The following is a 27,110-nucleotide window of genomic DNA, read 5'->3' on the forward strand; positions in this document are numbered from 1 at the left end:
CTAAAATTTCACTTTGGGTTGAAATTTTCCATGGTTGTACACAACCTAAAGATGATTTTTTTTTTTAAACTTAGGGGGGAATCCATGCAGCCATATGTGTTAAGCAAGGCTGAGAAAAGCATACTTGTACCATTGTAAAAAATTATTGGCACACTCTTTTGTCACACAAATAACTCAAAACAGCTGAAGCTGAGACTTGAATAGTGCCCACTGAGGTGTACATCCACAGCTGCACTTGCAATTTAGCTTGTCACTGCAGTTCACACCTTGTTCTCAAAGGAAACCTGCACAAAACCTTCAAAAGATAAGTCTGGGAGCTTAAAGTCATAGCTTGCTAGACACTAAAAATCATGGTTTTAATAAAGGCAATGGATTTATGGCTTATTACAACAATCTGTAACCCACTAACCCCCTTTTTTGTACTATGACTGGAGAGCTACTAACAGGCCACTTCACCTTGAATGGTTTCTCAGAATGTGTGTAACCAATCTGTTCCACCTTATATTTAGCTCTGAGTACCTTTCCCAGATCTGAAGAACAGCTCTGAGTAGCTCCAAAGCTTCTCTCTTTTACCAACAGAAACTGGTCCAATAAAAGTGATTACCTCACTCACCTTGTCTCTCTAATACAGTTTTAAGCAATTGAAAAATCATTTGTGAGCATGCTCACTGAGTAACTGCTGAGATTTTCCAGTAGTGCCTAATTAAACACGCCTTGCCCTGTGACCTCCCAGTGCACATTTTCCCTTATGCACCTTGGCCAATACAAGGGCTGCTACCTTTAGACTATTGCTGAATGTGGGACAATTTGCTTGAGTTTTTCTGCACCGGATGGGCCGGCAGAATAGCTTCAGTAGCTTCACTGTCAGCCTGCTGCGGGTTCTCAATTTCATCTCTCTTCCTCCACAGACTCATGGGTTTGCTCCCTCAGTAGGATCTCTGGGATCCCTTACAGTGTTCCACACTCCTATGTCCACAATGGTGTTTGATCACCCCCAGAGCTGCCGTGGCAAGCACTGAAAACTCTGTGGGCTTTGACGTTAAGGAATTTCCACCTAAATCCTACCCTTGCAAAGCTTTACATGTGGGAGAGTACAATTCAACACCACCCCCTAGGATATTTGTATGTAAATAAGCATTTTCTTCCTTTCAATCAGCCCCATCTTCCTCTTCCTGCCTTATCCATGCATTGATATCCTAACCTATTCTGCGAGGCTGCAATAGTCACTCCCATGGCAATTTCTGTGATGTCACAACAAGAAGATTCTGACACTAGCTTTGGGTTGACCCCTCTACACAGGAATGAAAGGAACTGCAGAAAACAACACCTGAAAATGAAACATGGTTGCTCATATACAATGACAGAACATGCATGGGGCCTAAATCACTACCAGTACTGTTCTAGAAACTGACTCCAAGGATCTCATGTATTTTTAAAGAGAGAGAAGGGCAAGTCTTCTAACCTCAGCAAAACTTGCGAATGTTACAGCACCAGGGATGCCTTTACTAGCTGCACTTAAACAGTCAATTTTTAATGGAGTTGTGTATGAATAATTGCTGTTAGGTTAAGGTGCAGTACAATTATATGATTTCCACATCATAAGCACTTTCATTTTGTTTACTACTAGTCTCCCTCTGGAAATGCTGAACCTTAATTGGGCACTTTACCTGCAGTGTTGGGAACCAGTGAAAAAGGGAAATGACCCAGTACTGAAAAAACTGAGTACCATTATAATCATGAATAGTACTTTGATTTGTCACATTTCTTTGCTCTCCACTGTAAGAAAAAAATGCAATTTAGTACCTCTATATTAGTCAGCATTCAAGAAGTCACAAATAAACACCTTGTGAAAGACACGATGCAGAAGATCTCTGGCTTTGATCTCCCACGGAGCTCATGGGCAACCCTAAACCATATCCGTACAAACCATAGTAGATGCAGATACTTGCTGCTCAAGTGGAAAATTAAAGACTGTGCCCTGTGTGACCGTGGTCACCCAGAACAGACCATGGAACATATAACAACTCAATGCCCGATTCACAGATATGAAGGAGGCATCACAGCAATACACTCTGCTACTCCAGATGCAAATATCTGCCTTAACCATCTAAATGTAATATAATAGTTGTTGCTCTACATTTACATCAGACATACGAGGAAGAAGAATCAGCGTTCAAACTGGGAATTTCATAAACCAAAGTGGGTGGAGGCAAATTTGCATAGTTAGGTAACTAATTTACTATTTTTTTAAACAGAAGCGTGAATCACCTACCCATAATTATAGGTTCCTACTGAATTTGTAGCTTAGTTTCCCTTAGCACAAAACTATTTGGGCTGAAATGGACATTAATGAACCCTGGCCCTCTGTCCATTAGCTACAGTAATTCATCCTTCTATGGTCCATCATATAAAGCATGCTAGTGTACACTGGAGTTTGTCATTCAAACCATGTCCTCCTTTCTTTTCACTCCACCTCTTCCCCAAATGATCATCACCTCCATAATACCTTTTATCTACTCCAGAGAGAACAATCAAATACAAGATTTGAATTTTCTCCCTCGGTATGGTGTAGAAGTGTCCCACTACCAGCTAATGGGTCATCAAATAATTCTTGAAAGTTCTATAGGCATTTCTGAATAACAGGGAAAGCCCACCTCCAACATCTCAGTTAATTGTTGTGTTCCCATTCTGTGTTTGCTCTCAGAAAATTATATATGAACTAATTTCCTGATTTTTAAAGTGAGCCCAAGCACAATTGTCTTTGGGCACATGGACGTATGTTGCAAGAATACAAAACAAGCTGACAAATGTAAACAAAAAGAGAGACCCCCCCCCATAAACGTAAAAGTACTCTCCTCACCCCACCAGCAAAAGACTGAACAAGGAGATAGACTTTGCACTTAGTTCTGAAGGTTAAATTCTGCCTGTTCTTTTTTTCTTACATAGTTCTCTGTATCACAAAGCAATGGAAATCAGAAAAGTCCAGAACTTTATCAGATTATTACAAGCCATGAATGAAGTTTAAAGAATGAGAAACAGTTACTAGGCGCTTCAGAATTTTTTGAATCCTTGGCTAGATACAATGGTATAAAAGAAACTGTTCCTTTCATTGAACTTCCTATAATTGTAAAATTGAGGTCCTTCAGGATGCAGTAGGAAACTTTGGGGCTATATTTATGTCAAGAATGAAATGCTTAACTATATCATTTACTTATTCATATGCAAACTTATTTAAATCTCATGGAATTATAGTGTGTAGGTCTTTCTATAGTCTCTTTCATTGCAGTCTGCACTCTATCTAACCCCTCCCTGCCTGACCAGGAAACAGGAACCTCACCTTAGGCAGCTCTTGTCTTCCTCTTTTATAAACAATTAATTAGATCAACATGTTAAACAGTTTCCTGTTTCGTTATCCCCTTGCTCCAATAGCATACAAGCTTTTTAGTGATCCAATTTTCCTTTCTATAGTATGCCTTCAGGCCTGTGTATGTATGCAAAAATGCACACACATATTTTCCACATACAATTATTATGCGATTGTGTGTTCAGCCAGAATAACTGCATCCATAAACAACACCATAGACATCTATTTGGTCATTTGCATACATAATCTTGCTAATAGTGCTATCTAGCTCCTATAGAGAACTTTTCCTCTGTCAATTTCAAAGTGCTTTAGAAAGGAGGACTCAGTATCCCCTTTTTATAGATGGGAAAACTAAGGCATCGTGAGGTGTAGTGACTTGCCCAAGGTCACCCAGTAGCCCACTGGCAGAGCCAGAAATAGAACACGTCTCATGGGTCACAGTCCAAAGCTCTAGCCACCAGTTATGCAAATAATTGTCTTTACCCAATTATGAAAATCAGGTCCTTCGTCTGCTGTGACTGTACTTTTAACATCCTGCATTAAACATTCTCTGCATCTGATGTTTAGGTTATTTTGTTTGGCTTGTTATAATTTATATTATTTTTTCTTATTGATACAGAGCCCTTAATCCTCATCTTTCTCATGTTGTTTACATTTTTCAAAAGCCTACTTATTGCTTAGAGTTGGGATTTTAAAAAGGAGTCTAAGGGAGTTAACAGGCAAATGGGAGCTGGGTGCCTAACTTTCATAGGCTCTCTGGTAATATTAATAGTTATGCAGTCTGGGATTTGCATGACCTTCTATCTTTTGCCAGGTTTAATGTCAGTTGTATATAGATGCTCTCTCCCTCTAAAGGTCTGCCTCCTTTAGAACTCTGTCCTGCACATTATAGAACAGAATTAAAACTGACTTTGCCTTCTGCATGCCAGCAAAATCAACATTTTAAAAGTTATAGGACCAATTTATAAGCAGGAGCAGCTCTCTCAACTTCCACAGAGTTGTGCCTCCTTACACCAGATATAAATTGGACTCACCCTGACTAGAGTTTTTTCCACTAGCTCTTGCCTTCACAAGCAATTTACAACAAATAATTCCATAATCTCTAGATTGTAGATGCTTTGTACTTCATATTATTCTTGGCTTGTTTCCCAGGGTTTGGGCCAAAAAAGCTGCTGACTAAGTAAACAATTCAACAAGCTGTGTAAGAAAGCAATCCTGCTGTCTCTCTAGACATATGTTCACCTTCTTGGTTATTATGTAATTGTTCTCCAAATCAATAATCCCTTTTGATCAAAATTCTGGCCTACTTACAGGGTCTCTATTATCTACAATGACATTTACTGTTCCACTTTATCTAAATGCTCTGGAGGTCTATCACAATATCCAAGAATCATCAGAGTAGGTTTATTGTCATCTTTTATTTAAACACTTTCAATCACATCCACCAAAATGTCTCTTCAGACTTTTATCTAGCAACAATGTTGATGCTCCTTCTCCTGTTTTATTCTGTCTAGTCCTTAGGAAAATAGCTTATTCAAACATTTAAAATGTAGTTGATTTCCTTACTCAACTTTTATAACAATATTAATATTACATTGCATAGTATGAGGTGTCCTTAAAAGTCCTATCAACTATCTTATTATAAGTACTCTTAGCATTTGAAAAGAAAAATCCTCCTATAGGGCCAGCTGCTGCAGCCTACAGAGAGGTTGTGGGAGTGCTCTACGGCAGTGAAACCAGCATGGATATTCTGCACAAGGAAGGGCACCAACTGTGAAGATGTGATGCAGGTACATTCTGCTTCCCTTCCATGCTGTGGAGCAGTGTCTGGTGTGGCTCTCGCCAGGCCGCTATGCAGGTGCATTGGCCAATCCTCTCACTCTGAAAGATGTGCACAGAAGTGGTAGATGTGACTCCACCTGACCATCTTAACAAAATGCCTAACTTGTATTAAATAATAGATTCTAGAGAGAAAGAGAAAAAGCACTTTAAACTGCCTTAAAAGTAAAGTTGGTTAAATATTATTCAGTCATTCCATTGTTCAACAAATGTTGTCGTTGTCAAATAATTTGCCCATTTTTAATCATCACACAGATTTTGGTGAATGCAGCTGGGAGAGTTAAAATAGATGGTGACAAACTGCTTATAAACCAGTATACTTTTGTCAGTAACAGCACTAAAACTGCTCTTCCTTAGCATCTGCCTCCAACCTAGGTACACTAGAGTCACAAGCTAGAACATCAGTTGCAGCAATGTATCAAATCTGTTCCTAGGCATTTGTTTCTAATGCAAACACAGCTGCACCTGGACTCCAAAATTAGCCCATGGGCATACATTTTAGAACTCATTTAACTCTTTACTTCTTGGATTATTTCATTGTACAAAACATAGAGGACCCAGTCCTACAAGTTGCAGAGCTTCCTCTGTTTCCATTGCATCAATGGGAGTTCTGCGGTTTACAAGAGATGTTCAGCATATCAACCCTATGCTTCACAGTTGCAAATTAAGGGCCAAATGCTGCCTGCCTTCAACGCCCATTGACTTCAATTATTGCAGAAAAGAAATTATTTCCCTAGGCAATCAGCACTAGAAGCAGGGTTGGTATCAGGATTATCGTATCAATGTTTAGCCCAGCCTATCCTGCCACCAGTCAGGATGCTGCCAGGGGACATGGGGCAATTGAATAGTGGCATGTTGAGGCTATCAATTGTCTTCAAGTGCAAAAATAACATTATTATTCTACTATTGATACACTTCATGTTTTGTAGTTAACCTCTTTTTTTATTCTAGATGTGATGCAAGCATTGCAAAGCTATCTGGAGACATAAATATAATCAGGCACGAGATCCAGAGGCTAGAGAAAGGGATTGGTGGCATCCGCTCTACCTCGGAAAGTTATGCTAATAATTTAGAGATGAAGGTGAGCAGATGAACACATAATGAAAAAAGAAGATATTTTGGCTGTAAGATATGCATATAAATTATCTTCTCTCATCACAACTGCTGACCAATGTTAATGGTGGATGTGATATTGACACTGGTTTATTTATTTGTTTAAACAAGCCCCTTTCCATTCCAGTAACATTATACAATAGCATGGATGGGAGTGTACACACACTAAGGAGTAATACAAACTAAACAATGCACTCCTGGGATGTGGGGATCATGAAATATTAAAAAAAATCCCATTACAATTTGCTAATAATATTTCATTACACAAACCTTAGACCCTCGAGCCCCTTCTTGTTTTAAAATGCATCTTGAAATTCCAGATCCAAGGACTTTGAAGTTGGAAAATACCACAGGAAACCAGGATTTTATTCTTTAGTTTCAGCTTCAAAAGTAGCTAGGACAGATCTAGTTGCTTAAGTGCAGCAGGGGAGGGATAGTTCAGTGGTTTGAGCATTGGCCTGCTAAACCCAGGACTGTGAGTTCAATCCTTGAGGGGGCCACTTAGGGATCTGGGCCAAAAATCAGTACTTGGTCCTGCTAGTGAAGGCAGGGGGCTGGACTCAATGACCTTTCAAGGTCCCTTCCAGTTCTAGGAAATAGCCATATTTAAATTAGCCATGCAAATTTTTGGAACCATTCCAAAGTGCTCTTGAACTTGTCATTCTTAGGGTAAAACTTTCACTTTGGTCAGTCACTTTTTCTGTAAAGTATTTTTTTCTGCTGTGTATATCTGTATATAGCATGGATGTACTGATATTTTCACAGCCAACAGGAAAAATTGTGCTGTATAGTATTCCTAGCATTCGGCCTCTCCTGTGAGAGACTAGCATCCTCAACTCCCTTTGCCTTCAATATAAATACAGGCTGATCAGCATCATGCGGGATTGAGCACATAAATAGTATCTTTACACGGGGTAATTTGGCTCTTACCAAGTAATAACTGTTGGTCCCTCCTTCCACCCCAGTGAGTACCCATCATATTCATTAGAGGTTGCTATTTAGATTAAATTTATTATACCTTAGTCTTTAATTTCCTTATTTAAAATAGTCACTTCACTGCATTCTGCATGCATGTGCTTCTATGTAAGACAAGCTTCCAGTCATTTCATACAGTGCAAATATCAGCTTCATCTGCTCCAAGGCAGAATTACCCATGGCAGTTCAGATGAAGATATTTTACCTGTATTATAAGACACTGTTTGGAAATCTGTCTCTTTCAATACATGTAAAAACATCCTGCCTCCCTACTAAATGAAAAGCAGAACAGGTGTGTGCTAAAATCACATGAAGCAGCATACAAATGTATGTAAAAACCAAGTCAGCCACTTCATATAGAGATATTAAGCAGAAAATGGAACAACAGTGTCCACTGAAGAGAAAACATTTCTTCTCACAGTATGACCCTAAACAGAATGCAGAAGAACAGAGTCTGAATGCAAGTTAATCTGTTGATCAGAAAACTATATTGGAAAACTATAGTAAAGAACAGAATTATCAGACAACATAGATGAACACGATTTGTTGGGGAAGAGTCAATATGATTTTTGTAAAGGGAAATCATGCCTCACCGATCTAACAGAATTCTTTTGGGGGTGGGAGGGGGGTCAACAGGCATGTGAACAGGGGTGAGCCAGCGGATATAGTGTACTTAGCTTTTCAGAAAGCTTTTGACAAGGTCCATCACCAAAGGCTCTTAAGCAAAGTAAGCTGTCATGGGACAAGAGGGGGAGGTCCTCTCATGGATCAGTACGTAAAAGATAGGAAACAAAGGGTAGGAATAAATGGTCAGTATTCAGAATGGAGAGAAGTAAATGGTGGTGTCCCCCAGGGGTCTGTACTGGGGAAAATACTGTTCAACATATTCATAAATGATCTGGAAAAAGGCATAAACAGTGAGGGGCAAAATTTGCAGATGATACAAAACTACTCAAGATACTGTGATACAGGAGGGCCAGGAAGCAGTGAGAGAGTGGATGAGGGGAGATATATAAGCTCTAGGCTAATTAAGGCGTGGTTCCCTGTAAACTAGGGAGAGTTGCTACAGGTTAATTGGAGCACCTGTAGTCAATTAAGGCCCTGTCAGGAACCTAATAAAAACCCCCTGATTCAGGCAGCCAAGGTGTGTGAGGTAGGAGAGAGACATGGAGTTTATAGGTGTGTTGATAAGACTTGACAAACCAGAAAACTGAAGGAAGGGAGACCTAGCCCCAGTATCAAGGACTGAGGGTAACCCTACCCAAGGGGGAAGAGGGTAAGAAACCTGCAGGGGTTGAGAGGGGCTGGGGCTCAGAGTGAGGAACAAACCCAGATCTCTCCTCCCCTGCTTCCCTCCTCTACCACCTTCCTGGGCTAAGTGGGGTCCTTGGTGCTCCAAGAGCAGGGGCAAGGGGTGGTGTCTTAGCCCCCTGCCAAGAAAAGCCTGGGACCCACCATACCAACATTGGTCATTCTGTCACAATAGTTAAGTCCAAAGCAGACTGTGAAGAGCTCAAAAGGATCTCACAAAACTGGGTGACTGGGCAACAAAATGGCAGATGAAATTCAGTGTTGATAAATGCAAAGTAATGCACATTAGAAAACATAATCCCAACTAGATATACAAAATGATGGGGTCTTAATTAGCTGTTACCACTCAAGAAAGAGATCTTTGAGTTATTGTGGATAGTTCTCTAAAAATATCCACTCAGTGTGCAGCAGCAGTCCAAAAAGTTCTCAATGTTGGGAATCATTGAGAAAGGGACAGATAAGATGACAGAAAATATCATATTGCCTCTATATAAATCCATGGTATGCCCACATCTTGAATACTGTGTGCACATGTGGTTGCCCCATCTCAAAAAAGATATATTGGAAAAAGGCAACAAAAATTATTAGGGGTATGGAAAAGCTTCCATATGAGGACAGATTAATAAGACTGGGACTCTTCAGCATGGAAAAGAGACAACTAAGGGGTACATGATAGAGAGCCATAAAATCATGACTGATGTGGTGAAAGTAAAATAGTAACTTATTTACTCCTTCTCATAACACAAGAACTAGGGGTCACCTAATTAAATTAATAGGCAGCAGGTTTAAAACAAACAAAAGGAAGTATTTTTTCACACAACGCACAATCTGTGGAACTCTTTGCCGGGGGGGCTGTGAAGGCCAAGACTATAATAGGGTTCAAAAAAGAACTAGATAAATTCATGGAGGATAGGTCCATCAATGGCTATTAGCCAGGATGGGCAGGGATGCAAAACCATGCTCTGAAGTGTCCCAAGCCTTTGTTTTCCAGAAGCTGGGAATAGGTGACAGGGTATGGGTCACTTGATGATTACTTGTTCTGTTCATTCCCTCTGGCATTGACTGCTGTCAGAAGACAGGATACTGGGCTAGATGGACCACTGGTCTGACCCAGTATGGCTGTTCTTATGTTCAGAAAACAATGTAATCACTGTGGGTGTGATTTGTCCCATCTTTACTCACCTTAAATAGTCCCCTGGATTTCAATGAGACTACTCCTATGGATTAAGGTACTAACAGTAAATAATAGTGGCAGAATTGGGCCCTGTAGAGTTTGGGATTACATTTGCCATATACAGTTGTCTAATTGTCAAATGGATTATAATTTCCTAGTAGATGACTTTTAGATCATGATTAAAGTCTTGAATGAACTTCAAAAAAGCCTTTACATTAGGGCCTAATTAAATTCATCTGCCAAGTGTAGTGAACATAACCAAACTCTTGGTATTCCAAATTTTCTCAGATTTGATCTCCCAATTTACGTAGACCTGGATTCTCTACATAAAACCATCATTTAGCACCAAGTATTTGGAATGCTATAAAGAATGCTACCGGTGAATCATCATGGGTTGTAAATAGACTTGGGAGCCAAGATAAGTAGCCGTATATAAGAATTTTACCTTATAAAGGGCTCAGTCCCTAATGACATCAATGGGAGTTAAATGGTGGTCCACATCTTGCAGAATCAGGTTCAAAGAGAACAGAGTATACAGCCGGAAGTTTGACTGCTAGCCTTTAGCATTCAGTGACATTAATTCTGGAAAAAGCACTTTCCATTGCACACCCACCTTAAGTTCAGGCTGATTTCCCAGCTCCTGTAGCAATAATGTGTAGTTAATGTAAGTGCTGATAGTTCGGCTCATGAAAACGTTCCCTGTTGAATTCTCATTAGGTAATGCGGCTATTAGACAAGATCGAGACTTCCAACTCTGAGCAAAGCTCTCATTTAAAGACAGTCCAGGGGGATCAACACCATGAATTGCAACTTCTGGATTTCAAGTAGGTGATGGAAAGTTTTTAATTATATTAATGGACTCTGAATGCTTTAGTCTGGCATGAAACAGCAAAACAAACTGATTTATATACATTCAAAAATGCTGAGACAAGACATACACAATACAGTCGTAATTTAAAAATATAGAATTGAAGAACATTCATTTTACACCTAATCCTTAAAATGAAGAGACACTAAATGCCACCCCAGAAGAAACAACAAATACAAAAGTCAATGAAGCTTACCATACTTAAAGAAAGGCATTGGATACTTCTGTTCAATTTACCATAACATTTATGGCTGACTTGCAGCCTGGCTAGTGTGATAGCACAGGGGCATACAGGGAATCAAGGTACTCCCCTCATACCCTGCATTGGCTACCCACGCCATGGGAAGCAGCATGGGAAGGGAAGCAGGCTCCAGTGATGCTGCTTCACCCATTTGTGCAGGTAGGCAGGAAGAGTGAGGAATAGGTGGAACTTTAGGTCTGGCAGGCAGTGTAGTTATGCCAGGGCATCAGGAAACATATGCTGGTCATGATCACTTGCACCTAGGCAACCATCAATTTTTAGTGAAGTGACCAATTCATCTTTATTGATCAGAGTGAGGTCTACTTTAGAATTACCCCCACCTTGGTTACAATACTTTGTGTTAGAAAAATTATCTCACATTTTTCTTTCTACATTTTATAAGAAGATGTTTAAGGAGCTGTTCACCCTGTGTTTGTGTGGTTCGGTGGTAACAGAACCCCCTGTCACAGCTCTAGATAAGCTTCCCCTCCTGGACACTCACTAGACTGCTCTGAGGGGATCCAAATGCTGAATCCCTCCAGACTCTGAACAGAGCCCAGGCACTGCCCCAGCTTGAGGTGTCTAGGCTCACACTCGCAGTGAGGATCCCTTGCTTAATAGCCTTTCTGAGAACTGAGACCCTGCAGTCCCATTGTCCAGCTGCCCAGCCCAGTGGCTGCTCTAGCTACAGGCAAACTAGGCAGCTGCCTAGGGTGTCATGGCAGCCAGGCCAAACCTGAACAGTGCTGCAACCATGTGCACCAGGTCACAACGCCGCTCACTCAAATTTTACCCAGCCGGCCCCTCCCCACATCATGATGGAGGAACACCGTGCCAAACCTGAGTGAGTGGCACTGTGACCTGGCACTTGGCTCCCCCATTTCTACTACAATCACTGGAAGGCTCCCCACCAAAAAAGTCCAACGTGCCTTTTCTAGGAGGTGGAGGGGGGGTCGCACACTGAAGTTTTGCCTAGAGGGGCAGATTGTCTTGAGCAGCCTCTGGCCCAATCCCTGTTACCAGTGGTGACACCTCTGGCTCCCCCATAACTTAAACACACCCGTTAGGTTTACAGTTTACCTCTTCAAGGGGTATGTTAGAGATGTATACACAACAGACACTTTGCACAGGAGTCTAAAATACATTTGATATTTACTTAGTAGCATGAGAAATTTACAGATCTAGACAAAAATAATAAACCCTACACGCTTCCCCTCCCACCTCGCTCAGTTTCTTCACCACTCTGGACCATTCTTTGTGCTGGGGCCAGGGTCCTCTGGGAAACCCAAGACCCTTCCCCTTCAGCAGCATGACTTATCATCTGAACCTTAGTGCGTCTCTCTCATTTGCTCGCTCTGCAGGCCAGCTTGTTTTGATCTTGGTTGGTTCCACAGATAAATTGCCCCCTCAACCCACTAAAAAAGCACACCCATCTCATCTCCTTGGTCCTGCCCAAAGCTTTCTGTGTGACTCTGAGAATCTCCTCCCCACACACACACACGTCCTTTTCAAAATCTTTGCCATCTCTTTCTCTTTGTCCTGTCTGGGAATTTTCTACTCTTCTCTCCTTCACCAGCCCCCTGCAGAGAGATAGGATAAGACAGGTTCTCCAAGGCTTGAGCTAACCTGTTGTCTCAAGATGCTTCCACCTGAACAGGCGGCTAGCAATTTCTAACATCTTTGTACCTGGTCAGGGAAGGATGTGACACAGCCCATGTAAGCAAGGGTGGGAGCCACATGCACTTAGAGGTATTCAAAAATACAGTAATTTCATAAGAACAACTTTATATCCTCAACCAGAATTCATAACTTGTACGGGCAAATTCCCCATCTTGTGATTTATCAGTTAGCACATTGATCTGTACGTATAACAGATCCTGCCCTTCTGAACTGTCAATAATTCTAAAGCATGTAATGGTATCTTTGACATAGAATGCCATTCTCCTCCACCCTCTTCTGCCCACTCTCTTTCCTAAATGAGTTTTAGCATTCCAGTCTCATAGACTCATAGACTCATAGACTTTAAGGTCAGAAGGGACCAATATGGTCATCTAGTCTGACCTCCCGCATGATGCAGGCCACAAAAGCTGACCCACCCACAACAGAATCTTCCAGCCTGCGACCCCTGCCCTATGCTGCGGAGGAAGGCGAAAAACCTCCAGGGCCTCTGCCAATCTACCCTGGAGGAAAATTCCTTCCCGACCCCAAATATGGCGATCAGCAGAACCCCGAGCATACAGGCAAGATTCTACAGCCGGACCCTCATTTTACCCGCGATGGCACGTTAATGCCTAATTGACTAAAATCACGTTATCCCTTCAAACCATTCCCTCCATAAACTTATCAAGCCTAATCTTGAAGCCAGAAAGGTCTTTCGCCCCCACCGTTTCCCTCGGAAGGCTGTTCCAAAATTTCACCCCTCTGACGGTTAGAAACCTTCTTCTAATTTCAAGCCTAAACTTCCCCACGGCCAGTTTATATCCATTCGTTCTCGTGTCCACATTACTACTGAGCTGAAATAATTCCTCTCCCTCCTTTGTATTAATCCCTTTGATATATTTAAAGAGAGCAATCATATCCCCCCTCAGCCTTCTTTTGGTTAGGCTAAACAAACCGAGCTCCTCGAGTCTCCTTTCATAGGAAAGGTTTTCCATTCCTCGGATCATCCTAGTGGCCCTTCTCTGTACCCGTTCCAGTTTGAGTTCATCCTTTTTAAACATAGGAGACCAGAACTGCACACAGTACTCCAAATGAGGTCTCACCAGCACCTTGTATAACGGAAGCAGCACCTCCCTGTCCCTACTAGAAATACCTCGCCTAACGCATCCCAAAATCGCATTAGCTTTTTTCACAGCCACGTCACATTGCCGACTCATAGTCATCCTGCGATCAACCAGGACTCCGAGGTCCTTCTCCTCCTCCGTCACTTCCAACCTATGCGTCCCTAACTTATAACTAAAATTCTTATTAGTCATCCCTAAATGCATCACCTTACACTTCTCACTATTAAATCTCATCCTATTATTGTTACTCCAATTTACAAGGTCATCCAAGTCTCCCTGCAGAATATCCCGATCCTTCTCCGAATTGGCAATACCTCCCAACTTTGTGTCATCCGCAAACTTTATCAGCCCACTCCTACATTCGGTTCCGAGGTCAGTAACGAATAGATTGAATAAAATCGGACCCAAAACCGAACCTTGAGGAACCCCACTGATGACCTCCGTCCAACCCGACAGTTCACCTTTCAGTACTACCCGCTGCAGTCTCCCCTTTAACCAGTTCTTTATCCACCTCTGGAATTTCATATCGATCCCCATCTTTTCCAATTTAACCAATAATTCCTCGTGCGGCACAGTATCAAACGCTTTACTAAAATCGAGGTAAATTAGATCCACCGCATTTCCTTTATCTAGTAGGTCTGTTACTTTCTCAAAGAAGGAGATCAAGTTGGTTTGGCACGATCTGCCTTTCGTAAACCCATGTTGTAATTTGTCCCAATTGCCATTCACCTCAAGGTCCTTAACTACTTTTTCCTTCAAAATTTTTTCCAAGACCTTGCATACTACAGAAGTTAAACTAACAGGCCTGTAGTTACCCGGGTCACTTTTTTTCCCCTTCTTAAAAATAGGAACCACATTAGCTATTTTCCAGTCCATCGGTACCACCCCCGAGTTTACAGATTTATTAAAAATTATCGCCAAGGGGCTTGCAATTTCTCGCGCCAGCTCCTTCAATATTCTAGGATGGAGATCATCCGGTCCGCCCGATTTAGTCCCATTTAGCTGGTCAAGTTTGGCTTCCACCTCTGATACTGTAATTGCAATTGCCCCTCCTTTATTCCCCTCTGTCCTGCTCCCTCTATTCCTAAGCCCTTCATTAGCCTTATTAAACACCGACGCAAAATATTCATTTAGATATTGTGCCATGCCTAGATTATCCTTAATCTCCACTCCATTTACATGCTTCAGCGGTCCCACTTCCTCTTTCTTTGTTTTCTTCCTATTTATATGGCTATAAAACCTCTTACTATTGGATTTAATTCCCCTCGCGAGGTCCAACTCTACACGGCTTTTGGCCTTTCTCACCGCATCCCTACATGCTCTGACCTCAATAAGGTAGGTTTCCTTGCCGATCTGTCCCCTCTTCCATTCTTTGTACGCTTTCTGTTTTTTCTTAATCGCCCCTTTGAGACGCCTGCTCATCCAGCTAGGTCTAATTCTCCTGCCCACTAACCGTTTCCCCTTTCTCGGGATACAGGCCTCGGACAGCTCATGCAACTTCAGCTTGAAATAATCCCAGGCCTCATCTGCCTTTAGCTCTCTAAGTATGTTAGCCCAATCCACTTCCCTAAGTAGTTGCCTTAATTTATTAAAGTTGGCCTTTTTGAAATCGTAAACCTTAGTCACAGTTTTATTTCTGTTAATCCTTCCATTTAGTTTAAACCGAATTAGCTCATGGTCACTCGAGCCAAGGTTGTCCCCTACTACCATTTCCTCAACGAGGTCCTCACTACTCACCAGCACCAAATCTAAAATGGCATCCCCCCTCGTCGGTTCAGCTACTACTTGATGAAGGAATTCATCTGCTAGCACGTCTAGGAACATCTGAGCCCTATTATTGTTACTAGCATTTGTTCCCCAATCTATGTCCGGGCAGTTAAAGTCCCCCATGATTACACAGCTCTTATTAGTTTTTACTTCCTTAAAAACATTAAATAGTTCTCTGTCCGCATCCAAGCTAGATCCCGGCGGTCTATAGCACACCCCAAGCAGTATCTCAGGGGAGGCTCTAGTAGTTCTTTTACCCAGTGTAATCATTGCCCAGACAGACTCTGTCTTATCCATTCCATCACTTATTATTTCTTTACATTTTAGCTCATTATTCAAATACAGTGCCATACCCCCACCTTTACCTTTTTTCCGGTCATTCCTAAACAGCACATACCCTTCCATACCTGTACTCCAGTCATGACTACAGTTCCACCATGTAGTCAAGTGACTCATCCCCTCACTTTTCAGTAATACTAATTATATGTCCCCTCCTGACTCCCTTTAAATTACTCAGGTTGACCATTGTGCTATACTATCTGTATGATATCAATACACTCAGTGTATTTTTTCAGGAGCAAGTATAAACATTTCCAGGAAATGCACTTAATACAAATTTGTTTGCCAAGTGGTGTTGCTTACCTCCCTAATTACGATTTGCATTTCAGTGGTACCTAGGGACCCCAATGATATACTAGGTTATACAACACAATGAAAATACTGTCCTCACCCAAAGACCTAACAGTAAAACAAGAGATAACAGGTGGATACAACAGACAGTGGGGAAGCACAAAGAAATAGTTAGACTAGTGAAATGGATAACTATGAGCAGAAATGGTCACAGCATGCCAACTACCCAAGCATTGTTGAAGTGTTTTTTTTTATAGGCATCATGCAGAGAGGGGCTTTGAAGGAGGCCAGTGAGGTGGCTTAGTGGTTGTTTACAGGGATCTTTTATGCGGTAGGGATGGCAAGGGAGGAAATGTGAAGATGCTTTTTGAAAACATAATAAATGGATGATGAAGACTGGTATAGTGGAGGCAGGAGTGGGTGTCTCAATAGTAATATAAAAGATGATGGGTAAGGCAGGGATAGACCATGACAGGCCTTAAAGCAGAGAAGAGTAGTTTGTGTTAAGAAAGGGGAGCCAGTGGAGGGATGCAAAGAGAGATGTTGCGGTGAAACAATGAGCCAGGAAAATATTTGCAGCAGTGTTTTGAATAGCTATAAGTAGGCAAGACTGCAGGATTATGAGGAAACTTATTGCTCTTAAGTGGGCAGAGGAAATGAATGAACTGATTCTCTGGTCCCTCACCACTCCTTTCTGTAAGAATATTCATCCCTGGCTTATCTCTGACTATGGGGAAAAGTGCTTGTGAGAGCCCCTTGTTAAAATACTTGTAGTACAAGACTGTTATGTTTTTCTTGATAAATGGGGGGCTCCTTTTTCCAGAGAGTGAGTCCATAGCCATGATACTAGAGAAATCCATGTTGATTACAAAAGATATAAATCAAAATTGCTCAAATTTTCATTCTTGAACTTTCAGAACAATCTCTTGCAATTGCTTTTTGTTTGTTTAGCAATAACGAAAAATGACCCAATGCATTATTTTATATAGCTCTTGATAAGGTGCGAGCTACAGGCAAGAACTGCTGTCAAATTCCATGTATAGCAAGTCATTTACTATTGCTCTGTTCTTATTTTCAGAATCTGTTACTGTTAATTACCATTATCTCTACTATAGGACTAATAACACTGTATCTGTAGCATTGTGTTTAAAAAAAAAAGGGGGGGGGGCTCTTTTCCTTTCACCCAACGCTTGATTTTTTTCAGGATAATATTTGTACTTTAGAATTACAAGTAAATGTGCCTTTCAGGAATGCTTAGTTATAAGCTTCTGTTTTCTATTTTGACTGAGGCACAAAGATGCCCAGCTGGCTTGCCCCAAAGCTGTGCACTTACTCAGTAGTACCGCTCAAATTAGAATTCCAGGAGTCAATGTGTACAGGAGAACAAATATGTCAAAATTAGCATAGAAAATAATATTTTCTAACACTTTAAGGTCAGATCACCCACAAAGCTTGGAAATTTACATTTATAACTGAAACTTGGTCCTAAAATCATCTCTGTAATATGTCTCTCAATGTACATTATATCACATGTTGCAGCATAAAAAGAACAAAGTCTAAAGCACACAGCCCCCTCTAACTAGACACTGTTCACAGCTCTGATTTCTGAGCTGTTGTGAGCCTCAATCCCACCCCGGGCCTGCTCTCTACTCCCAAGATCCTATATTTTGATCTCTCTACAATGTAAGACCCTTCTCTGTGTGCAAGATCTCTCTCTCTCTCTCTCTCTCTTCTCTCCCCCCGCCCCCTTGTCTGCTTTCTGGACTTTATTCTGTCTCTTTTGGGAGACTGCCATATGCCCCCAAGGCAAACTGGTCTCCTTGTACTCTCTCAAGCTTCTATTCTGTCTTTTCATGTTTCCATTTCCAGCTCAGTCCTGACTTTGCTGCTCTTCCTGGTGCCAACAATATAGGGTATGCTCAGCCTGATACTGTAGTGACCACATCCCATTGGATCCCTGGTATGACCAGAAATGGATGGAACTAATCCATTTCAAGAGTAAATTTGATTGGAATGGGAAAATAAACTATTATGCATATTCACTTCTCCAATCTTCTCCCCCAGATGACAACAGAACTAAGCCAGCTGGACATGTTAAAAACAATTTACTCAAGTGACTAAGGTTTTCACATAACATTGACTAAAACTCAGGTTTATTACTAAAAGATTAATCCTTCTTAATATTAGGGTGAATAGTCTTCTAAAGGACCTCCGGGATCAAATTCAAGACCAACAAAAGTGGACAGAAACCCAACTGAGGCGATCTGAACAAGAACAAGCCTACAATACAAATCAATTTCTTAATGCAATAAAGGAGAGACTGGTAAGATGTTTTATAATCCCAGACTGATAAAATCAGTATAGATTTCTAGAACTCCCAAGACTAATTACAAGAGAAACCCCAAAGATTTTTGATTCTGTAAAAATGTCCAGAGATGCAAAGTCAAAAAAAAAATCCAAAACAAACTGCAAAATCCTTAAGCCCCAGAAGCATAACTCTGTCAGTAAAATGACCGAAGAATGGAAATGGACTGGTAATGCAATATAAAATCTTTTGTCTCGATGGTGTCAATTCAAATCCAGCTCACAGTGGTACTGACCAAAAGCTACTATCTGATGACCGTTTAATGGTCTATGTGCTTGGTGGTCTAAGTCTATTTTCCATTGGACATTTGTCCACATCACAAAAAAACACCACCACATTTGGCATCCTCAGACAGTCTCATCAGAGAAACCAAGGACCAAATGGACAAGGGCATTCTACACAAGTGGTACCTGACAGACAGAGCTGAGACACATGGCTGGAGCAGAATGGAGAAGCTCATGCTGTTCCCATCCACGCTGAACCTGTGCTATGAATAAACGGAGGACTCCAGCTATCTCATACTTGCTCCTTCAATGAGCACTGTATTCAGACGAGCATTTTAGAAAATTAAACACATTCCTTCCTCCCCATCATCTTAGAAATAGCTGAAGAACTTCGGTGTTTAAAGCTTCAAAATGGTTAGGTAAAACAAACAAATTCTTCCACCTGAAGTCTGGCAAAATATTTTTCCTGAAATCACCCTTTCAGCAGAGCCCCCGGAAGACAAGAGGCAAGGGGGAGGAAACAGGGTAAATAAAACTGAAGAATGCAGGGAGGATGAAAGGAGTAAGAAACTGAAAGGGAGAGAAAGGGGTGCAAACTGAGGAGACTATGAAAGATGAGCAAAGAGTTAGAACTGATGCAGATAAGAGAAGGCTTGCAGGAGTGATAGTAGAAGCCCTGGTAATGCAGTGCCCAACAAATCAATTTTTCATTTTGTGTAATATTTGGGGTCCGTACATTCAAAATTACTACCAAGATATACAATAGACAATGTCCTTCTATGAACTGAAATATTCTCCTGAGAACAAATGCAGTACGTTTTATTTTAGCTATTCCTTTAACTCTGGATACTGTGCCCCCCCAGCATGGACCGAGTAATAGTTCACCCAACCATACCAGTGCTCTCCTATCACTGGTAAACTGCCCACAGTTCAAAGTACCAAAATTCACATCCTGAACTTATACACTTTCACTTTGAGCTCAGGCACCAAAGGTCTAGAGCCACTTTGATTGTGTAAGGCACCGAAGCATTCTTAAGTATAAGTGCTTAGCTTCAAAAAAAGCCCTGTTCTCAGGGTCAGGAAATGAAGGTTTAGTTTGTTAGACTGTTGAATCGAACTAGCATAACATCCTTCCAGCTGCATTAAGGATTCTTTCTTTGCAGCCCAAGAATAGTTCTGGAGAGAATGCAATATATTTAGCAAACTTCTTCCTTTGGTTCTTACAAACACAAGTCTCAAAGATCTCTAGTGCACATTTAAAATCACATACATGATTTATAGGATGTACAAAATTTGTCTATACAGAATTTCATAAACCCGTTTCAGTTCAGAACCTACATCTTACCAAATGTAAAATTTCATAGGAATAAGGGCTGTCAAGCAATTAAAAAATTTAACCACGATTAATTGTGCGATTAATCGCACTGTTAAACAATAATAGAATACTATTTATATAAATATTTTTGGATGTTTTCCACATTTGCAAATATATTGACTTCAATTACAACACAAAATACAAACTGTACAGTGCTCACTTTATATTTATTTTTATAATAAATATTTACACTGTAAAAATGTTTCAATTCACTTAATACAAGAACTGTACTGCAATCTCTTTATCATGAAAGTTAAATTTACAAATGTAGAATTATGCAAAAAAAATAACTGCACTCAAAAATAAAACAATGTAAAACTTTAGAGCCTACAAGTCCACTCAGACTTACTTCTTGTTCAGCCAATCGCTCAGACAAAGAAGTTTGGTTACAATTTGCAGGAGATAATGCTGCCCACTTCTTGTTTACAATGTCACCTGAAAGTAAGAACAGGCATTCACATGGCATTGTTGTAGCCGGCGTTGCAAGATATTTATGTGCCAGATGCGCTAAAGATTCATGTGTCCCTTCATGCTGTAACTATCATTCCAGAGGTCATGTCCATGCTGATGATGGGTTCTGCTTGATAATGATCCAGAGCACTGCAGACTGCTGCATGTTCATTTTCATCCTCTGAGTCAGATGCCACCAGCGGAAGGTTGATTTTCTTTTTTGGTGGTTTGGGTTCTGTAGTTTCTGCATCGGAGTGTTGCTCTTTTAAGACTACTGAAAGCATGTTCCACGTCTCATCCCTCTCAGATTTTGGAAGGCACTTCAGATTCTTAAACCTTGGGTCAAGTGCTGTAGCTATCTTTAGAAATCTTAGAAACCTTCTTTGCGTTTTGTCAAATCTGCAGTGAAAATGTTCTTAAAACTAACAACATGCTGGGTCATCATCCGAGACTGTTATAACATGAAATAAATGGCAGAATTCACGTAAAACAGAGCAGAAGACATACAATTCTTCCCGAAGGAGTTCAGTCACAAGTTTAATGCATTATTTTTAATGAGCATCATGAGCATGGAAGCATGTCCTCTGGAATGGTGGCCAAAATATGAAGGGGCATACGAACGTTTAGCATATCTGGCATGTAAATACCTTGCAATGCTGGCTACAAAAGTGACATGTGAATGTCTGTTCTCACTTTCAGGTGACATTGTAAATAAGAAGAGGACAGCATTATCTAACGTAAATGTAAACAAATTTGTTTGTCTTAGCAATTGGCTGAACAAGAAGTAGGACTGAGTGGACTTGTAGGCTCTAAAATTTTGTATTGTTTTGAGTGCAGTTATGTAACAAAAAAAATCGACATTTGTAAGTTGTACTTTCACAATAGAGATTGCACTACAGTACTTGTATGATGTGAATTGAAAAACACTATTTCTTTTATCACTTTTACAGTGCAAATATTTGTAATAAAAATAATATAAAGTGAGCACTGTACACTTGTATTCCATGTTATAATTGAAATAAATATATTTGAAAATGTAGAAAAACATCCAAAATATTTAACAAATTTCAATTGGTATTCTATTGTTAACAGTGCAATTAAAACTACGATTAATCACGATTAATTTTTTTAATTGCAATTCATTTTTTTGAGTTAATCATGTGCGTTAACTCCAACTAAGCAACAGCCCTAATAGGAATAATTGGGAATTGATACTTGAGTAATACATTTTAATTAGTTCTTTTAAAGCCTGGAAAGCTTTTTTGGCCTTTTGATAAATACACTACATCCTGCTGCAGGGTTCAATATCAAATACATGATTATGACTCTCAGCAGCAGCAGGTATGATCTTGGGTGTGCAATAGAGAAGACACTGAAAATATTTCCAGGCTTATAAAACACAGCAGCTTTGAGGTATTATTTGCTGCCTCTGATACTAGCTTTTTCATGGGTGTTTTGCAGACAAGACCCCTATGTGCAGTGCTATTTTCTCTGTAGAGAGAGATTGTATGAAAGTTGTGCCAAAACATACAGCGTTCGCATTAGCTGAGCTCGCAGGACTATTTTTTGAATAGAAGAAATAAGGCAGAGCATATTTACTTACACACTTACTTTGGAGTAGCCAAACTGTCCACTGGTGGTTATTGCTGCTTCATGAAAACGCAGCTGGAAATGCAGTTGTCTGTGTGGGACTTAGAGGAATCTTCAAAGCAGAACCTCAACAGCAGTGCATATGGGAGGATGGAGTGTTCAAAGCTACTCACTAAAGTTCAGATCGTATCTTTGTGGGGGTATTTGACACCAATCAGGATCAGGCCGTAACTGCTAAGCCAACCGTTATATCCCGTTGTCCAGGTGCCGCACATTTTAAAACCTAGAGAGGATACAATTGCTTACTCTTCACTCATGTGACATACAGAAGCTGTATGAACTTGAGCACAGATTAGGCTTGAAGTTTATATGCTATAGGATGGAGCTGTTTAATGAGTGCAGAACAGCAGTAGTTATTCTGGGAGATGACTCACTTCATCAGCCACCTGTATATAATTTCAATATTTGTACATGCAAAGAGATTGTTTAAACCAATACACTAAACTCTAGTTTCAACAACACTGCTATGTTTGTAAACATTTTAATTTCGAGGCAAATCCTGCCTCTGCAGCCTTGCAGGGTCCCCTGGCGGCAGAAACACGCCGTTCTGCTGTGTAAGACCAGGGGGTGCTGACCATAGTGTGACACAGAGCTCTGAGCTACAAGGGCTCCCTGTACTGCAGCGTGCAGAGCAAGGGGGAGGTGGCGGAGGGCCCCACAGAGGCTGTGTAATAGCCTTTAGAGGCTACTGCAGCCAGTAGGCTTATATGTGGGAAAGGATTTCTCTCCAGCCCCTAATTGTACATCTACTTCAGCTCTAGCCTGGCTATTCATGCTGGGCACTGGTCTCTGGATTTGCTCCTTATTGTTTAACACTTTGGGCTAGGAAGGTTGTGTAAGAAAAGCACGTTAATGGAAAGCTGCACTGGAGTGTGAATTAGTTTCTAATAATTTATTCCAAGATGAAACATGGACTAAATTGCTGTTTTTTAAAAAAATGTCCTGCACCAGCTTCCATTCCACCCTGTCTCAGCCCCTGAATCTCAGGGAAGGGGGCGATGGGGACGGGTTGGAGAATATCCTGCAAGGGTGTAAGGCTCCAGCAGCATTTATTTAGTTCATATAATATTGTCTATGCAGATTTCAAAGGTAAAGAAAACTGGTTTAACTCATGCTTGCCGGCCAAGAGGTAACTTTCTGGTGAGCAATGTAATCCTCTGAGGCCCTCTCTACACTGACGGTGGCATGCAGGGTATGTGTAACTACACAGGGCAGAGTAAGGCTCTGACAGTGGGCAAAAGCTCCAGCAGCTCCCTGCTGTGGGCAAAAGCTCCAGCAGTGCGGAGCTGCCAGAGTCTTTTCCCCACTGCCAAAGCCTTTCCTTGCATCCGGGAAAGGCTCCTGCAGCAGGGAGGGAGTGGGATATTCACTGCTAAAAACAAGAAGTGTAAACATGGGAGGCACTACTTGGGGGTGTAGACAACTATGTAAGGTATATACCTTATGGTTCTAGTGTGTCTTTACTCACCTAAGCAATGCCTCACAGTCTACACCGCTATTTATACTCATGTTAGGTGGGTGTGCAGTGTATGTACTCTATAGACTGCTGTAAGTGTAGACCTAGCCTTATTGACTGGTATTTATGTGACGTTCACATGATATCTATTGAAAAGGAAGCAGCAGAAAAGAAACTGGAAGAAAACGTGCACCTCCCGCTAAAGCTAGAGAGCACCAATAAACCACAGCAGTATGAAATGGTGCTGAGCCAGGTGAAAAAATATGAAACTAAACTGCATGCAAGAATTACTAGATTTGAAAGACAGATCTGGAATGAGCTGGAGGAAATCCAGAATGAATATAGATCAGGTAAGAAGGGTTTATTTGTTATACTTGTACAGGACTGTAACATGCTTTCTTAGAAAGTGCTTCCTAGTCAAATGGGAACAATATCAAAACATGCCTTTCTTCCTCAGTCCCATATAACTATTTTTCAGATAGTTTTTCCTCACTGCCTGTCACTGTTTACCGACATTACATTAGCCCACCACAATCCAGTACTCCAGTTTCCTTTTCCCATGGTGACATTTTCCTTTAGTAGCTTGTAGCCTGAGACCTGAACCTGTTTCCAAACTCAGCCTTAGGGACTGCATCTAATGGTGAGAATCCTTTCTTCCATCATCAGCTAATCAGGAGGCTGCAACCTTTCCATTTGCACAAGAACCTTGTTACTGAGATCTTTGCTTGATGATGTGTAGCTGTGTATATTTTCACCTAAGGTAGCAGAGAACAAGGTCATTCTGAAGTTTCAACTTGCTACAAAGAGTGGCACAATACAAATCTGTACACTGATGATTAGATTAAACAGGCAGACACACATATACCTGTTGCTTGTGTTCTATGATGAATGCTAATGACCTCCAACAGTGTACTTGCAGACCAAATTCTAACCTAGTCGTGTTCTACCAAGACCGTCACAGATTTGGACTTGGCTATCTTAAAGACCACGCTACCATTCACAACCTGGCAAGACAGGATCTAGAAGGATGATGCAATTAGAAAATTCCTGAATTTAAAAATGCAGATGCTGTAGGATGAGCATTCTTAGCAGCAAGTCCTTGGTTGCTGAACTTTGTGTCAGAAATAATCAGGCTAAGCCCAAATCCAGCCATGTTCAGATCAAAATGCCAAAATCCAGCTTTTCTGTAAACACTTCCTCAGTAACTCTTTCTTTCCTAACTATCTGGTGGGGATGACAAGAAATAAGAAGAGCAAGAAGGAGAACGGGAGAAACACAAGAAGAAAGCACTTTCTTTGTAATTTTTATGCTGTCCCAATAGCTGCTGTTGGTGCTTATACAGTGTATAAGCTGAGATATCTTGGAAATGTCTGAAATATATGAGAGACCTGTTTGGATTTTTTTATAACTTTAAATACTCTGCAATTACTTGCTTAAATCATATCTGAAGAGTTGCATCGATCAAATGAACTCCATATTAAACAACAGTTTCAAAACAAAAAAGAAAAAGTGACAGTCTGTCATGTTACCATGTACACACTTTATTTTTAAGACAGGCCCGCCCAGAGGATTCAGGGGCCTGGGGCAAAGCAATTTCGGAGGCCCCTTCCATAAAAAAAAGTTGCAATACTATAGAATACTATATTCTTGTGGGGGCCCCTGTGGGGCCTGGGGCAAATTGCCCCACTTGTCCCCCCCCCCCCTCTGGGCAGCCCTGTTTTAAGAGGACAGTTAGCTGGAAACTATGGTTAAGATGTTAATTAGCAAGAAAATCAAATATCTGTTCTGACAAATTGTGCAAACATCAGTTAGTTTGCAATCTGAGAGATCCTGTAATTTGCAAACAGGGATGGATAAATCTAACTGTTCAAAACTTTCCAGTCTCTAGATAGCCACATTACAATTAAACATTGTTGATTTTAAAAAAAGCTGGCATCCTTAGAAGTTTGTCTATTTCAGAAATGATAGAACCTATCAACTTTAACCTCTTTCTTTATATATTTACTTAGGTACATATAAGGCCCTCGTAACAGTAGTATCTGAGCTCCCCCTTATCCTGTCTCAAAAATGCATGTATGATTTCCATCAAAACTATCTCTTTATTCTTTTTTAATACATATAGTGTATTATAAAATAGTGACTACTTCCAAGACTAGCTCTCCTTCAGAATTGTTCTCAGTGTTGGATTTCTTGGCATGAACTCAGGGCCGGCTCTAGGATTTTTGCCGCCCCAAGCAGAAACAATTTTGGTCGCCGCCCCCCCCCCCCCCATTTTTTTCTTACCCCACCCCCGGCCCCGCCTCAGCTCCACCCCTTCCCCAAATCCCCAGCCCTGCCTCCTCCCCCCCAGGCTCTCAAGCCTAGGAGGGAGGGAGGGAGGGGGAGAAGCGGCGCCCGCGCCGCGGCCACTCGGAGTCTCCCCCTCCCTCCCAGGCTCTCAAACCTGGGAGGGAGGGTGAGCAGTGGCGCGTGAATCAGCTGTTTCGCGCGCCGCGGCTGCTCAGGATCTCCCCCTCCCTCCCAGGTTTGAGAGCCTGGGAGGGAGGGGTAGCAGCGGCGCACAAGCGGCAGCAGCGGAGGTGAGCTAGGGCAGCCGGGGCACATTTTTAGGGGCGGCATTCTGGTGCCGGCCATGCCGCCCCTAAAAATGTGCCACCCCAAGCACCAGCTTGTTTTGCTGGTGCCTAGAGCCGGCCCTGCATGAACTCCACTACCTGCAGGGGACACACGAAAGCTAAAAGTTTAGCATCCAGTTGCTTAAAATGAAATAATTTTATGTATCCCAACTTGAACTATATTCACTGTCTGACATTGCCATCTATTAACAGATGATGAGTTATCTGAGTCAGACACTAGCCCTGCAGCAACCCTATCTGTGATGGAGCACACCCCCATCCCAATCAGAAGAAGGCTAACAAGCTCCTCTGGGCTCAATCCTTATCAAATAGACATGGCTGCACAGCCTGCTGTGCAAGTTGGAGAAAGCAAGCTTAAAAAGGAGAGCTGGTCTAGGGTGACCAGATGTCCTGATTTTATAGGGACAGTCCCAATATTTGGGGCTTTTTCTTGTATAGGCTCCTATTTCTCCCCCCCCCCCCCCGCGCAGCCCCCCCCCTCCCCGTCCCGATTTTTCACACTTGCTGTCTGGTCACTCTAAACTGGTCACAAGAAGGGGTGGCAACCAGAAGGGAAGGAGATGAAAGGGAAACCGATGACAAACTTCTGCTGCCCCAAGACTTACCACAACCCCAAAAGACTTTAGAAAGAGGGAAAGGGCTTTGAAGCTGCCTGAGGGTGAGCCCTGAGAGAGGCTCTGCCTACTTTACAGTGCTGCTGGCTAAAACTATCGGATTAGGTTCTACATCCGCAATTGATAGCATGTGGGATGATTGCTGCAAAGGCACTCAGCTCCCTTGACTTCAAGGGGGGTGCTCTGTGCAAGTGCAGGGATCTCCTGACATACTGTCACTTGCAGTAGCAATGCTCCCAGGGGTATGTAAATGTGATTAGAGAATTTCATGGGTC

General features: G+C 41.5%; 1 protein-coding gene across 1 annotated transcript in view; it reads left to right on the forward strand.

Annotated features, from left to right (window-relative positions):
- The window catches only part of FAM81B (family with sequence similarity 81 member B), a 40,327-nt gene that overhangs the window by 12,649 nt on the left and 568 nt on the right, over positions 1-27,110 (forward strand). Inside the window, exons 4-7 of the mRNA XM_065405892.1 lie at positions 6,155-6,284; positions 10,494-10,600; positions 18,253-18,388; positions 23,743-23,935. Coding sequence (XP_065261964.1) covers positions 6,155-6,284; positions 10,494-10,600; positions 18,253-18,388; positions 23,743-23,935 — 566 coding nt within the window. The remainder of the gene's footprint in view (positions 1-6,154; positions 6,285-10,493; positions 10,601-18,252; positions 18,389-23,742; positions 23,936-27,110) is intronic.

Source organism: Emys orbicularis, chromosome 6 (genome assembly GCF_028017835.1).
Source record: "Emys orbicularis isolate rEmyOrb1 chromosome 6, rEmyOrb1.hap1, whole genome shotgun sequence".
Lineage (NCBI taxonomy): Eukaryota > Metazoa > Chordata > Testudines > Emydidae > Emys > Emys orbicularis.